The sequence below is a fragment of the Scomber scombrus genome, chromosome 19 (genome assembly GCF_963691925.1).
Source record: "Scomber scombrus chromosome 19, fScoSco1.1, whole genome shotgun sequence".
Lineage (NCBI taxonomy): Eukaryota > Metazoa > Chordata > Actinopteri > Scombriformes > Scombridae > Scomber > Scomber scombrus.
In genome coordinates, this window is record NC_084988.1 from 12008810 (window position 1) to 12024900 (window position 16091).

The following is a 16091-nucleotide window of genomic DNA, read 5'->3' on the forward strand; positions in this document are numbered from 1 at the left end:
GGGTCCTTTTTAGTACAAAATGATCTCTTTGTGTTACTGTTCCTCAAAAGGAGGACTGAAGGATACCAAATAAGTATTTTAATAGGAAACTAAAGTCAATGTGTCTGTTTTGCTTCAGCTTGATTATAAAACTATTTGGGTGTTGATGATCGTTAACGTAGGAGGGCTCCAGCACTTTTTATTTTCTGCCACTGAGTATAGTGTCATATCCATGGCAATAAACACCTCTGTGCTATTCATTATTGCCTTTACTCTCTCTGAATGTGTGGAATTAGGCTGCTTTGGATGCCATGGGGAGAACGACTTGCACCCCAGTGTATTTTTCGACTACTGGAAGTAATAGAGACGCTGGGGTAATGCTGTCGCAAATGAGTTGGAATATTTGATGTAGCCATTTTCAGAGAAATAACATTGCTTTAATTGGGTTGAACAATGTTAATCCACGGTTCTTGTTTGATCCACTCCTGCTTGTCCAGTGTTGCAGTTATTTACTGGGACACATAATCCTCCATGTCTCATCATTTTTTGGTTCATAGGGTGAAACCAAGTACACCAAACACATCTTGTACTGAACATTTTGTAATCATGTGCACTGTCACATTCTTACTATCTTTTATAGTAAGCATTGAATCTGGTTAATTTGAAACCATGATAAGGGAAGTACTGACCCTCTGGAGTCACTACTTCAGTAATACAAATGTTCCCTCAATGCAAACTCATGTGACAGAATATTTCATGGCTAAATGTGGTATTTTTCTTGTAAGAACTGAAATACATGTGCGTTTCTTAACTATGCTGATAGTACAAGCATACTCATTAACAGCACAGGAATAGTTTGTGCATGAGCATCAAAGGAATGTGCAGTGTAGGCCTACTGTTAAATCAAAGATTAGGAAGTAAAAAATAAGAAAGAAGCGTAAGGAAACTTTTTTTTTTTTCCTCCCTTCATAAAGAGGGAGGGGGAGTGAGAGGCAGCTGTGAGTTGACGATAAGACCCAGAAATGCATACGTTTTCATGGCTCAGTCCACCCCCACCAATGCACACTATACTTCTGCTCTCTGCTTTAAAAGGAACCTTCGTCTTTCATATGCTTGGCCTGCCAAACCCCTAAACTGTTGAAGTGGAGTGTCGTCTTGGATAAAGTCGTCTGTGCCATGAATATAGGGCAGGAATGCATTAAACACCCAAATCCTTTCGCTTGCAACGGGTACCCAGACTTTGAGATTCCTAAAGTGCACAGCTTTAAAGTGAAAAGGCTTGTTTCTCGCCCGAGCCTTGTTTCACTCAGCACCGGCACATTTAGGCATATCTGTGATTGCTTGTAGTTTTTTTTGGACACAACTGCCAGATTTTTTTATGTCTATATTTACCCCCCCCCCCCCCCCCCCCCCACACACACACACACACACTTCCTAAATGTCCTCCTCCTCACCTGTTTAAATCATTAATTGAGCGGACACCCGTGTGCAGGAGGAAAAGAAGGAATGATTTTGAACACTACAGGTTTTTTGATCTTGAATCACACTAAACAGGGAGGACTCGTTCAGTCTCTCAGCTGAGTTGAACATTTGATCATTTTGGCTTTAAGATTAATTGGTGTTAGACTCAATCTGTTTCAGGTGCCAGATATTATCAACCTAATACCAGGCATCACAAGGCATCTAAAGCTGCTTTCCCCAGGCAAAGCTGATAACACTGATTACTCACCCATTGCATTTATTTAGCTCTCTTTCTGTCTTTTTCTGTCTTGCGCACACCAACCTATAACACTTATATGAACAGATGTGCCTTGCATGGTCAAAGGACGCTTAACTGTGAGCTGCAGGGTGAGGACAAAGCAGTTATAGGGAGGACGTCTATTTTTGGGCTCTTAATGGTTCAGTCAGGTTACAGTCTTAAACTAGCTGATTACAGTGTCATCTTCTGGACTCCTCCAGTGTTTAGGATTGTACTCCCTTTGCCCTCCCTGTCTCTGTCTCTGTCTCTGTCTCTGTCTCTGTCTCTGTCTCTGTCTCTGTCTCTGTCTCTGTCTCTGTCTCTGTCTCTCTCTTAGTTTGTCCTCACACTGTGTTTACATTCATTAGATCATGTTAGATCAGAGGGGGCTAATGCATTAAAAAATATTCCTTCCTCATTTGACTATTCTTTCGTCTCATGCCTTTTCCATCCTCATTTCAACCTCACCTGAACTTTTTTCCCCCTGATGCAGCCAGCCTTGCTTCTGTATGATCATGTTTTTGGTATCTGACTTTTGGTAAATAAACGAAAAGCCCTCCATATCCCACGGTGCTGAGTTCACAATGGCTGACTCTTGTCAAATATCACTTGTTCAGATGAGGAGATAAATGTGATGCACTTGTTTTACCCTTTTTTCCTTTTTCCCTTTTTTATTTTTACCTTTTTATCCTGTCCTCTTTTGCACATGCTCACATTTTTTTGTACTATTTTTGCAGCCTGACTCTCCAGGCTAACTTTGGGATTTTTAAGCCCGACCAAGGTGTCACTGTGTCTCTGTGTGGGTGAAAATGTGATCCTGCACCACTGTTTCTAATGCTGACATTTGGTATGGTTGGGATAGTAAGCCTGCTAAAGAATCAATCATGGCACATATTTTATATTTATTATCAGGGGATGCAATAAAAACAAACCAACACCAAGAAAATGCTATGCCAGTGACATTAATGATGACGTAGTCCTATCATTTTACATTTAGTATTCACTTGGACATATTTACCCATATTCAGGCTTCCTCTGATGACCCCCCCCCAAAAATAAATAAATAAATAAATAAATAAATAAAATCAAACAAAAAACAACACTTCTATTTATGAGATCATAACGAATCAAGCAATCTCCATCTGCTGTGGAAGATGTTATGATTGCAAACTGGAAATAGTGCCCTTTCCAAAAGAAAATCATTACTACTATAATCACTATGAATGAACCACACTCACCATCCTTCCACCATACCACACTTTGATTCTTGGCTCTCAACTCAAAACACCATCATTCAGTCCACTGCCTCTTGAACCCCCTGTGCACCTGCCTTTCTCCTCTCCCTACATCCTTTTTCTTCGAGTGCTCGTCTCTCACTATTGCCAAGATCGCCGAGATGATGAGGAGAAATCTTTTTTTTTTACTTGAGCTTAAAAAGGGAAAGATGAATCTGCAGCACACAGTATGACATTTTATTTTATTTTTCACTGCACATTTTTAAAAGAAAGGGCAGACATTGAGAGAAACAAAAAGGAAAGCGAATGATCAAATGAAATGTCTTTCAACTTGTATTGAGATAGAAAAGACCATTGTGAGAGTTGAAATGAATACATCTGCACTCTGCCCTCTAACTACTCTCAAGGTCAATTTTTGTTTCTTAAAATAGAACTCAACAGAGATATTATAATCTCTTCCGTTGCATCATTTGTTTGTATGAATGTGTGTGTGCTTATATGTGTAGCAACCCCTCTCCCCCCACAGGTAAATAGACAACTCTGACAGGAAAGTGCTCTTTGTGTGTGTGTGTGTGTGTGGGGGGGGGTCAGGTTGTTGATGACACACCAGCGCTGAGATAGCTGAAAGGGAGTAATAGGGGATATGTCACCGCCCGGACATTTCTGTTAGAGCTGTTGAACACACAAATACTCCAAATCTTTGCTATCTAATGCTAAAGTTCAACAAAAGTTCTCATTTGATGGCCTACCCTTTTCTTTCTCTAAATGATTGTCCTCTTTTTTTTTTCTCTCTCTCTGTCTTTTGTCTGTTCTTTCCAAGATAGTGATTCTCAACCCTCCCTCCCTTTTTTTCTGTCTCTTTCTTACAAAATGAGCCTTTTCTGCCGGGGTGGACAGCTAAACAAATGATTTTGTGGGTCGCGCGAGGCAGGTGGTAATTTTTAGGTGAGCGCAGCGCTTCAGAAAAAGAGTTGCCGCACTGAAATTAGAGGTTGTCAAATGCAGAACGTCTCCACTGATGGCCCAGCACGGCCCCCTTATGTTAATGTGGCATTTCAGCAAGAGGAATTAGGAGGAGGAGGAAGAGGAGGGGTGCTGCTGGTGGTTGTTGGGTAGCATTGTCGCATGTGCACTCTTCTTTTTTTTTAAATTGAATATGTTCTCTTGTTTTCTGAATGACTTTGTTCTTGGATGCATTGGACTTTGTGTTTAGTATACATTATGTTTATTATGCATTATGCAGACAGCTGATTTTTTTAACCTACAGAACATGGACTCCTCTTGCCTGTCACTGATGCTCGTACACACTTGAATTCAACATACATTAAATAGCTTTTGTGTGATTATTAATATCAGCTTGAAGAGACAGACGAAGTTAGGAATGTGTGAAGGTTCATAGCAATAAGTACATTACTTTAAAAACATTTTTTTTTTTACAGTATGAACTTACTACTTCTTTCAATAGAGATTAGCAATGAGTGATCAAGCTGTGGATGGATTTTGATATCAGCAGTTAGAGAGATTAAACTTATGACCTTGTGGTTACGATGCTGACTCTTAAACCAGTAAACCATCCTTTTTTCAGGTTTTATGGCCTTTACGGTTCAATTTGGACACGCAGCACATTTGTTTGTTATTAACTGTGCTATTTTTCAGTATTCCCATCCTCCCTGCTTTATGCTGGCCTCATCTCCTCCCTGTGTGAAGTGTCACTGCCAAGCCCCTCTCTATTCATACACAAAGCCTGGCCTGTGTCCTGAAGCTGCTGTTGTTAGTTAGGACTGATGTAATCTGTGTTCTGGGCTAGATACCATGAGGATGAATTCATCTTTAGGGAGGACTGGGAGTATCTTGAGAGTGGTGAGCTCATGCGGCTTGGTGAGAAATCTCTCCGGGCCTAGTCTTGTGCTGCGTTCGGACCGATTCTAGCATGTCCTGCAGGTGTTGTCCACACAGCTGCAGGCCAGATGTTTTTGTCTGTGAGCCCATCAATCACATATCTGTCAGTCTGCTATCAGTGGTATACAGAAAAAAAACACCTTTTCAGCTCAACAGGAGATCCCTGGAGACTGGTTCAAAGGATAAATTAATGAGTTCTCCTACAGTGAGTCTTTTGTAATTTGTAAAAGTGTATAAATCTTTTATAAAAAAAAGACTTAACGCCTGATTATGAGTCCAAATTTGTGTAAGGGCACAGCTTGGAGGTCAGGCATGCTTTACTAAGGGCACCTATAGTTGAGTGTCAGGTTCCTGTGCTGAGTTTAATAATAGAGCTCCCAACTGCTCGAAAGCCTCAAGAGAGATTGAAATAGTGCCGAACTCCCACCCCCACTCCACACACACACACACACACACACACACACACACACACACACACACACACACACACACACATATACACACACACACACACACACACACACACACACACACACACACACACACACACATACACATACACGTACACACACACACACACACACAATTCCTTTAGGCCTCTGCAACCTTAACGATTTTCTTTGTCGCACGATTCAAATTATAATTCAGTCTAACTCAGTAGATACCTCTTGTTGGATCATGATTTTTTTCCCCCCTACCCTTTACTACCGATAAACTTTTTTGGTTCAGAGATGGCAGAGAAGACTGTTTTATATGGGGATGGCAAACGTGGGAGGTTAGAGTGTGAACAAAGTGTGTCTCCTCTGTTAATGGGTGTTACAACTGCAGTCATCCAATTGTGGCACACTCACACGTATACATCCAGACACACTGGATGGATGGGCAGGATAAGTGAATACTCTTTTTTTCCCTCTTTTTTTTCAAACCCCATACCACTACAATCCCCCTGGTGTGTGAATTTGTGTGAGCCGCAGAGGCAGTCAAAGCGAGATGCGTGTGATTTAGAGGTGAGCACATGTGTGCGAGAGAGTTGGAGCGGAAGCCTCTGTTGGCCACGTGTTAGTCTGTGAGTGAGAGAGAGAGAGAGGTCCATTAGTTTTATCTGACAGAGGGATCAGATCTGAAGGCATATACCTGAGTCTGAGCCATTCTCCACGTCTCGTCTCCCCACCTGCCCAGCCGCTCGTACAGGCTGCTCTATTAGAGAGTTTCCACAGGGGAAAACCAGGCAGAAAAGAAAAGATGGTGGCCTGGCCTTAAACCCCTCACTGATGCAGCACTTAACTTCTGTCTCTGTCTTATAGAAAAACTAACACACATAGTTTGTAGTGAGAGCAGTTAATTCTGAAAAAATGCTAGCTGTCACGTTTTTGTCGTTGTTTTTTTACATTGAACAGCTATTTTTTTTGTTTTTTGATATAGTATGAATGATGAAGTAATCACCAAAGTTATCCTACTGTCTTTCTAGGAAAACAAACAATACTCAAGGCAATTGTCAAATGTCTGTTGTTTTTATTTTATTTTTATACAGCAAAGATTTATATGCTACATTAAGCCTTTGCCCAGAAGTCCAAAATCAATACTACAGTGATATATCAAATACAAAGTAAACCAATGTAACATTGTACACTTGTTTTTCAGTCATTCACCACAGTGTGTATATTTTGTGTGTTTCAGAGATCAACAGAGTGCGTAAAGACATGTACAGCGACACAGTGAATGGCCTTGTGGAGAGACACCCACTGGAGCTGCCTGACGCTATGGGACCCATCGTCCACCTGCAGGAAAAACTGTTTGTGCCTGTCAAAGAGTACCCCGATGTAAGTAGCTGCTTTATACATCTCATCTATTCTCTATTTACACAAAAATCACAAGAAAAATGTTTTATTTTCAATTTTATATCTAGAGGAATGTTGTTTGGTTGTTGCATAGAAACAAGATATTGTTTAGATCAACAGCTTTTATCAACAGCTGTAATTGATTTGAACATTCTTTATAGCTGCGGACACACAGTCAGTCCTTTTAGCCTTAGGGCATGTGTCTTTGTAATGTATCATCACTGGAATGACATCTGCCGATAGTCTGTCAGCACTGAGGACATACTCATTGTTTCTCTATCCTTCTTCCACTTCTAAATCTCTACCACCTGTTTATTGGTTTCCTCGTGCAGTCCATTAAAGAGTTGGTTTCTTTTCTTAATTTTTTTGCTCCTTTTTTCCCCTCTGGTTGCTTTTACGGTCAGTAAAAGCAGAGCTTTTAACTTTATGGTAACTATGTTGACTGTTTTTGCGAGTTTGATTAGTTATAGCTGCTGGATTTATATCACATGCACCCGGTTGTTCACGTGCTACTGTTAAATCTATATCAGATTATCAGATGGCAGTCTAAATTGGTCCTAGTCTCAGGAAAACACGGCATGCTGGGATGTTTATAGGTCAACTCAGCAGTAGGTCTGTGCTGGGAGGGAGAGAAGGAGGGCAATGCCAGGAGGAGCAAAAGGAAAAGCAACTTACCTTCTAAATTCCATAAATATTCTGTTGAAGGCAATGGAAATATTTTGGATTTACTATTTGCTCTGGTTAGAGCGGTCATGAAGACAGCACCTCTTGGATGCACACTCATATCTGAGAGAGATGCACGGTGGAGCTGGTTATGGTGGTCTTAGAGATGATGAGGGAGGTGAACTTTGAGGAGGAGAGTGAGTGTGTGTGTGGGAGAGAGAGAGGGTTTGACTACAGTTGATCTGTCACCACTCTGTCCTCATGGTAATCCTTGGCACACACATGAAGCACACACATGAATTGTTGCATCACGTCTTGAGGGGCAACGTTACTCTGGGTAATCCAAGCAGTTTGCACTGAGGAAATGAATGGAGGGAGGTGACGAAGGATAAGACACACCGAAGAGCAGGGCACTGCCCAGCCAGGCGTGGATTGCATTTTCCCCCTGACAGACTTGATAAAGAGCACCGGGGACAGGCTGGGATCAGCTTAGCTCCAGCTGACCCTCAGACCCTTCAGTCCCAGCCGCAGAGTGCAGACTAAATCAACCAACCCTGTCCTAGTATTTCACCTTTCATCTCTACTGCTTGGACCTCAGGTCCTTGGACTGTCCCTCAATTAGCCGTGAGAGCCATATATTTGAACTTCATGCTGTTATTGTGTGTTTATCTAATAGCTTTATTTTGCTTCACTAATTGGCTTTTAGCATAATTGATTTCGTTTTTTGATTGGCGTGGTATTTATGTAATTTATGTAAAACAAATACCAGTTTGACCTTTATAACCACACCTTTGTCACACCCAGATTTAAAAACTCAGTTATACATAGAGAGATTTACCTGGTGGTGATCGGCTTAATCAGTATTGTGTGAACTCATTTGGCTATGGCTCCAATGTAACTTTTTAAAAGCCCTGCACTCCAGCTTTAACATATGTATTGTATATATTAGGAATAATATCCATTAACACCCCATTTTAAGAAAGTGGTCGAGGGATCAGTTTCTTGATATGAAGTTGTCTATCTGGATTTTGTTGGTCAGCAAATAGTTTTAAATTATAATCTGTGATACTTCTGATACTATGGTGTTCTTACTAGATCCCTCTATTTTCTGTAGAACATCAATATTTAAAGATATATGGCCACAACCTCTTAACTGTTATGTTATAGGATCCCCTGTAGTCATGCTTTTCATCACTGACATCACTGTGCAGTGTGTCTGTGAGTGAGTGTTCGTGGGTGGGTTTTGTGTGAATGCTGTAAATGGCTATGTACGTTTTATGGAAGAGTGAGGGAGGTCTGTGAAAATGTGGAGCAGAGCGGTGCCACCTGTGGCTTTAAGGAAGCCGGCTGAATGACTCTCACACAGAGACACACACAAACTATTAAAAGTGTGGCATCCTCGGCTGACCCTCATGTTCAGTCCTTTGCTGGTCTTGCTATGCAGCTCTGCACAGAGCAGGGTTGTAACTCAGTATTGTGTTTACGAGCTGCCGGGAAAGCTTCTAAATTAATTAGGCTTCCCCCTGGTGGCCAAGATGATTCACTGATGACCTTAGCAAACACATCCAAACACACTAACACAAAGATGTGTGAGCACAGAAAAATACAGAAACAGCGATGCAGTAGTGACACATGTTTCACTTGGACATTTTTCACTCTATTTTGGTACACACATGCACAGTCCTTCAACCAAGTGTGGCCAATAAGTCTGCAGGAAAAGAGAAAAATGTCAAATAGCTTTGTTATATATAGATGTGATGATTGGAACCAGGGGAAATCAGCAGCAGGTCTGAATAGGATTATTTTCACCATTCTTACCTCCTCTATTCTTAGAAAATATACCTGCTGGAACAGCGGCTGAACTGGTCACACTAAAAATCTTAAACTCATAGATTAATGTCCACGTGTTTAAGACAGAGCACAGTACTGAACATTACATCTGTAATTATGCACACATAGAGAACTATTGATTTTTTTGGCTTAAATCATATTTTTCTTTTCAAAAATCAAAAGGAGGTTAATACGAATCTTGGGGTTTTATCATGTGATTTTTAAACTAACGTAAAGTGTGACTTTGTGTTAGAATAATAAATTCCACCTAGGGCTGGGCAATATGGCTAAGAATGTGTTATTATTTATATATAATGAAGATAATGCTCAGTTTACAGTTTCAAGAGTAATCTCCTTATGACAGAACGCTAAATAGAAAAGCAGGTTAATTATGGTTTATAATATACAATTATTAATTATCAGAACAAATAGGTGACAACCATTTAAACACTGAATATATAAATAAAATTAAAAGATATGTTAAGACCTGCTGTGATTCCCATCACATCAAATGCTTTGATTCAAACGCATGTTAAACATTTTAGAGGTGGTAAACTGAACAGTTATTAAAATACAATAAAAACTTACCTGTTGAAGATGATTATGCTGTAAACACTTCTTGGCTTCTTCATGACAAGTCATCTGTCTCAGTCTTGTGTGAGTCTTGATGATGTTGTATCAGGGGGCAAATAGGGAGAGGAAAGAGAGAGGAAAGAAGGGAAGAAAAAAAGTAAATTCCTATCCCCACTGCAAAATGAGAGCAAACTGCAAGGATGATTTTTAGACTGGGAAATATTCCCCGCAGACCCCTCACATTTCCATCTGATTTCCCAGATTCCCCCCATTGAAAAAGTGTGTGTGTGGCTAGATGATGCAATTCTTGATTTTCCCAAGAAACCTGGGAATGATGGTCCAATTCTGTGTTTAGTGTACTTGGCATCATGGAAGATTTGTCTCATACAAATTCATACTGTTTGTCCATATTCAGCCGCAATTATACTTACCTTCCTCTCAGTTTTAACTTTCATTAAAAGCAAGACTCCCACTCACCCACCGTATCCTTCCACTGAGGTCACACTCGCTCTATGGGCCTTTCTCTGTCTCACCTACATGTCCCCTGCTCTGGTTTCACCAGTAGAAAATTAGATTGTCTTGGTGCCTGGATGCAGTGCAGCATGTCAATTCTACCAAAATAACTTGCCTTGCCAGCACGCCTCTACTCTAATTCCCTTAAGTGTGTCCCTCTTCTGGCCTGTGTGTACTTGCCTGTGTGCTCCACATCTGTCTGTAAACGTGTTTGTGTCTGTGTCTCTATCATCCCGTCTGCCTGTGCGTCTGTCTGCTCACTCCCTCCCCGTTCTTCAAAGTCAGCCATTTCCCGATGTCGTCAGTGGTGCAGAGCGCTGTGAAGCATCACCGTGGTGACTGCATCTTGACTGACAGCTGAGTCGCAGGCTATCTGATAACTTCAACCTTCAATTAAATGCTATCTGTGGCTCCGCTTCTCCTCCCAGCGCACACTCACGCACACATTGATAGGCAGATGACTGACAGCTCAGCATGTCATTTCCGTTGACCTTCAGGCATCTGATAGGATGTGTGACATGTCTTTTAAGTTTGTCTCTGTCTCCACTTTATTCCCTCTGTAGTTTTATTTGCCAACAGTTAAATGCCCATGCGGATTGCAGGCAGGTCACTGGATGTTGGAATGCTCAGGAGTGAGCACACGAATGTGCACACGGACACCGCCTTTGCTGTCCTGACTCTCTGAAATGGGAGCCTCGGTTAGACGCAAGCTGTTGAGCAATCGGTAAACAGGACTGTCTGAAGTCCTTTCACCAGCTTGGAGAGCTCCGAGAGAAGAGAATTATCACATATATAAATAGTTCTGTAGAAACTGCAGTGCAATACAGATCTGTCGTTGTTTCTGGGACGTCCGCGTTTGTCTCTTTAGGTTGTTTACCTCAATAATGGAGTCCTGTTAAATCCCCCTACTATCCATTTCACCCCCTTCCACTCCAAACATTGTGTCCAAACTACCAAACTAAACAACCTCAGAGGAACAGGTGTTTGATCCTCCATTTTGTAGAAATGTTTTGGTTATTAGTCTGTTTTTTAAAGCCAGATTATTCCAGTGGAACATTATGACTGGATAGATTGATCAATATTGGTTCTGTACAAGTAGTTATAAAAGACAGGACATCATTGTATTAAAGCTAGAAAAAAAGGTCCTCACAAACTTAAATTTTAACCTTTTTAAATGATTTTTACAGAATAAAGAAATAGAAAAGTAAAACAGGAAATGATGAGCACAAATACACACATAAGATTTTTTTTTTTTTTTTTTTTTAAACTTGTGTCCTTACTTTGTCAGGTTTTAGAGAGGTTGGAAAAATCGCCTCATTGCCCCATGATGCTTCACTTCCCCTGCCAGGCACACAGATTTGAGGGTACAAAAAAAAGCCTCTGTGGTGGTTTGAGCAGACAGGATGTCCTGGACCTTTTTTGTTTCACTGCAGTAAAATTGCTCGGCCAAATCAGCCAGTTCCCTGCACAGGGAAAGTCATTAAGCTTGTTCCCATGAGGGTGTCATCGCTTATCATGCCAGCTCCTGATATCCTTCTGACCCCCTTAAGTCATTACCAGTCCTGGAAAACGTACCGCCCAACACCTCACCTTACTCTTCTCACTGTGAGAGCAGCAGAGTGGGGGATTTTGATATCTCTAGCAATCCAACCATGCGTGATGATGATAATTTGATGAACGGATGGTTTTATAGTTAGCTATTTGATGAGAAGGGTAATTACAATGATAATTTAAGCAGAGAGGACTCTATTTGCTGTAGTCAGTTAACACGATGAAGGGCAACAGTGTAAGCTGTTAGATGTGTATTTATAACTGCACTAATGCTAATGATTGCCCCAATAATACCATCTTGTGCTTGTACACTGTAAGTGAATGATGCCTCGTGCTTCCTTGGCCCGTCCGTCTCTGCAGTGGTTACGCTGAGAGGCAGAGGGGCAAACCTGAAAGACAAAAGAAGCAGGTTATCCACACAGGGATCAAAGGCTGCACCATGGACCTTGTGTATGCTTATATAATATATATCCCACTAATGTAGGTTTTCTATTTTTTTGTTTTTAGACGAATATTTACATTGATCTCTGAGAGTTAAAAAATAAATAAATGGGAATTAAATGATCATATCATAAATTCAAAAAGATAATATGTAATATAACCATAAAATCACTTTTCAGTCTATCGCAATTTTTTTGTTTTTATTTTCCTTTCTATGTGTCCTTTAATCAAGACAAACATGGCAGTCATGTCAAAAAGATGACAAAGCATAAGGGAAAAAGCTGAGCTGATGCAAGTGCGACCTCAGTGCCCTGCTTGAACTAACGCTATGCTCTATTAAAAGCATTGGGTGTTGGCCAGATGTGACCAATCTAAATTAGATACTGTTTCCCCCTCTGTCCATGATAGGGTTGCGGATAAACAGCACAGCATGGGCAGCATTGTGCCACAGCTTTGTCAAAGGGCAGTCTTCTATTGACTTATGCTGATTAACTAACGCTCAAATGAACACTGCGGGAGAGACCGGATGTTATTTAGCATCTTCCTGCTCATGATGTTTTTTTTTCTCCTTCTGCTGCTCGCTTATCTAAAAGTTCACCAACACTGCTGCTCTGCGCTTCCTTCACTCAGGTTTCAGCTAACATCAATCTTTACGCTTTCCATCTCTCTCTCTCTCTCTCGTCTTCCCTTCTCTTTATTTCCACCCTGCCTGCAACCCCAAAATAAACCCAAACAGAATTATCTAAGGAGCCATGGATTAGGCACTAAATGCTTGATGTGCTGAGAAGAGAACTTTGAAGTCTATAGGGCTTTTAGGCGAAAATGTCACCATCGAAATCTATGTTAAATTTTCAGTCTTCCCTCGCCTTTACCTCTTCTGTCCTTACTGTAGATCAAGCATGTAAACTGTTGTAAGTGAGGAACCTGTCTGCTCTTAATCTCCACATTCCTTTTGTCCGACATGGAGCTGCTGTGTGTTTGTATACGTGTCGGTTGTAAGTATCGGGCCACACAGCCAAAGTAAGTAAGATAGATTAATTGAGCGATTGGACGTTTCCGCCCCAAAGATAAATGAGCGATGAGAGGTGAGAAGCCAGCTGGTCGCTTGTGAGTTTGTGTGTAGTCTGAGAGAAACATCGGTTTGTGCTGTGGATGGCCCTTGTACTACAGCTGGATGACAGATATGCAAGAAGAGGATAGCCAAGATCCTGTGTACTAAGACAAAGCGGGAAAGGAAGCCTGCTCAGTTTCCACAAGCTATGAATGAATATAGAAATGAGGGGAGCAGTAAAGAGGAGTGGAAGGAAGAAGTGAGGTGATTTTTGGTAATCAAGAGCAGTGGTCAACTCTGCACCCTATGTGAAAATGCTGCAACGTGAAGTGAATTAAAACAGAAGATCTTTTCTGTGATAAATGGTTAGCTATTACTTCGGTGTGAGCAGTTTCACAAGGACACTCTGTAACATTAGGGGGAAGGTTCAACTGAGTGAGAGGAGGAGTGAAGATAGAAAGCAGAAGAGAGATGGCAGTTCCACCTTGCTTTTGATACATTACACAGAATGAACCGTTCCTCATTTTCATAAGCTCAGCAAAGGCCGCCTAATAAGTGATTGGTATTCTCCTCCCGGCCTGGCCCCGGCTCCTCGATAAGCCCTGCGTGCACACAGCCGGAGCCCTCAGCATGATCTCATTTCCTGTCTCCCCACCACCACAAACAAACGCCGTCAAAGGAACAATTGTTCTGCTTCTTTGAGCATTGTTGGTGCGACCGCTGTTGTTTCATAGTAGCTCAAACAAAAACAAACCACAATGCACGAACACTCAAACCCATGCGACGATCAGCTTTGGGTACCTTGGGTGTCTGCAAGAGTTCATACCATACATTGTGGTTTCACGCAGACAAATTCATAAACACACAGCAGCAGAGACGTAGATATGCACACATCACAACTCGCCTGTGGAGTAGCGATAACTGGGGCTAAACAAAGGCCCTTTAATGTCAGTGTAAGCCCTTGTCCTGAAGGGGGCTTTGTGTGCATGTGTAAGTTTGTGTGTGTCTGTCTGTCTGTCATTTTGTGTTTGTATACGTACTGTATGTGTTTCTCTGTATTTGTGTGTTTTGAACTTGGAGAAAAACAGAGATAAAATGAGACGGAAACAGGAGAGCGTTGTCCACCAACGGTCCCAGTGCCTCTAATCTCCTAATGCTGTAAATGAGCAGAGGAAATGGGAGAGCGCAACAAAGATACAAAGAAAAAAAGACACTGCTGGGAGTTTCCAAGTCAGCAAAATGCATAGTTTCTGCATATATTGTGTTCAGCAGATGGATGTTGACCGGGGTGCTTGGATTAAACAGAGCTGGAAGATATACTACTTTTTCTTGCATTTGATTTGTTCAACTCAGAATAGAGTATAGCTCTGTGTGTATCATAGAAAAAACAGGCAGCAACAGAGAAAATGTCATCAATGTATCAATTTTGCTTGGACACCTTTTTTGTTATTATGTTCAAATTTCCAGCCTTTTGACAATAGTGCATTCCCCCGTCACTAGCGACTGCTTCAAGGGCCCGTGAAGGGTGTAAAGCTTTGGCGAACAGCCAAAAAAGCTATGGCAGCTCCCAGACGTTACATTTTTTTAAAGACCTCAGTCTCTAAATTAGATTCTTTTAAATTTTATTTTAGTAGATGCAGAGGAGGCTAGATACTTTAGCAAGAGGTGAAGAGCAGATGGTGTGTTTGGCAGGGAGGGCGCTGTATCCATCCTACTCCTCTGGCTGTACTGAGTGGAGTTCCTGGCAGGCTCAATGGCCCTGTACCCTTCTGATAACTTACCCGCTTGGCTCTCTATTGTCTCTACATTCCAGTGGCTTAAAATGGAGGTCGCCTTTTCTAACAGCATATCAGCATCCACGAGAAGAATGTCAAACCCTCAAAGCAGAGCAGGAAGCCAGGGAACACAGAGAGAGAGAGGCATCCACTACAGTTAAAAAACATTTAGCTTAATTCCATCAGAGACAATTTTGGCTTTCATTCACTGTGGAGTTACATTGTGACTTTCAAGGTTTTAATAGAACAAGGCAGTTTGACTTTGTTACAGCTCCAGACTGTGGTCACATGCTTATAAACAAGTGATCTTATCCCATGAGTGATGCGTCTGTATGAGTGAAACTTGTGGTGAGTGCTTGGACAGCCACAACGCCTGTTATGTGCTGGGCCCTGCCCTCTCTGTGTATGTGTGTGTGTGTTTGAGCACATGCCTGTCATCGTTAGAAGCAGACTTGACACCCACACATCAGCCTCCACCCACAAGTTCTTACTCCATATCGGAGAGGGGGGTCACCATAAAATCTCAGCCACACACACACACACACGCACACACGCTCTCACATATAACCTTTTATCCCTGTGCGCCCTTCCCAGATCTGGAGTGGGAAAGCTGTGAAAAAGTGGCGGCAGGGTTCTTGCTCATAATGGCCCCCGTGACTTCTGGAAAAAACATGACATTCGTGACTTTTCCTCCCTCTGCTCTTGTGTCATCATTTCTTTAACCTTTTCTTTCTTTTATTTCTCTCAGCTTTCCTCCATCAGGCCCCTGCTCTCTGTCAAGTGCAATTGTCATCAACATATTCATGTCCACAGAGAACACCTTCGACTGTCAGAGATTGAGAGAGCGGTATTAGCGACAAAGTGAGAGAAGGGCAGAGAATGAAATATTAAAACGCTTTTTCTGTATCATTTGGGGAATTTTCCACAAAGCGACCATCTCACATTTTGAATCAGATATACTTTTTCCCGTGCTTTAATCTTGACATCTAGGACTTGTTCTGCAAT

The 16091-nt window shown here is 41.6% G+C and overlaps 1 protein-coding gene across 6 annotated transcripts in view; it reads left to right on the plus strand.

The window, feature by feature from the left end:
- qkia (QKI, KH domain containing, RNA binding a) overlaps window positions 1-16091 on the plus strand; it is an 83995-nt gene that overhangs the window by 21978 nt on the left and 45926 nt on the right. For all 6 annotated transcript variants that reach the window (XM_062440456.1, XM_062440460.1, XM_062440457.1 and 3 more), the window contains exon 2: window positions 6529-6671. In XM_062440456.1, the coding sequence (XP_062296440.1) occupies window positions 6529-6671 (143 nt within the window). The remainder of the gene's footprint in view (window positions 1-6528; window positions 6672-16091) is intronic.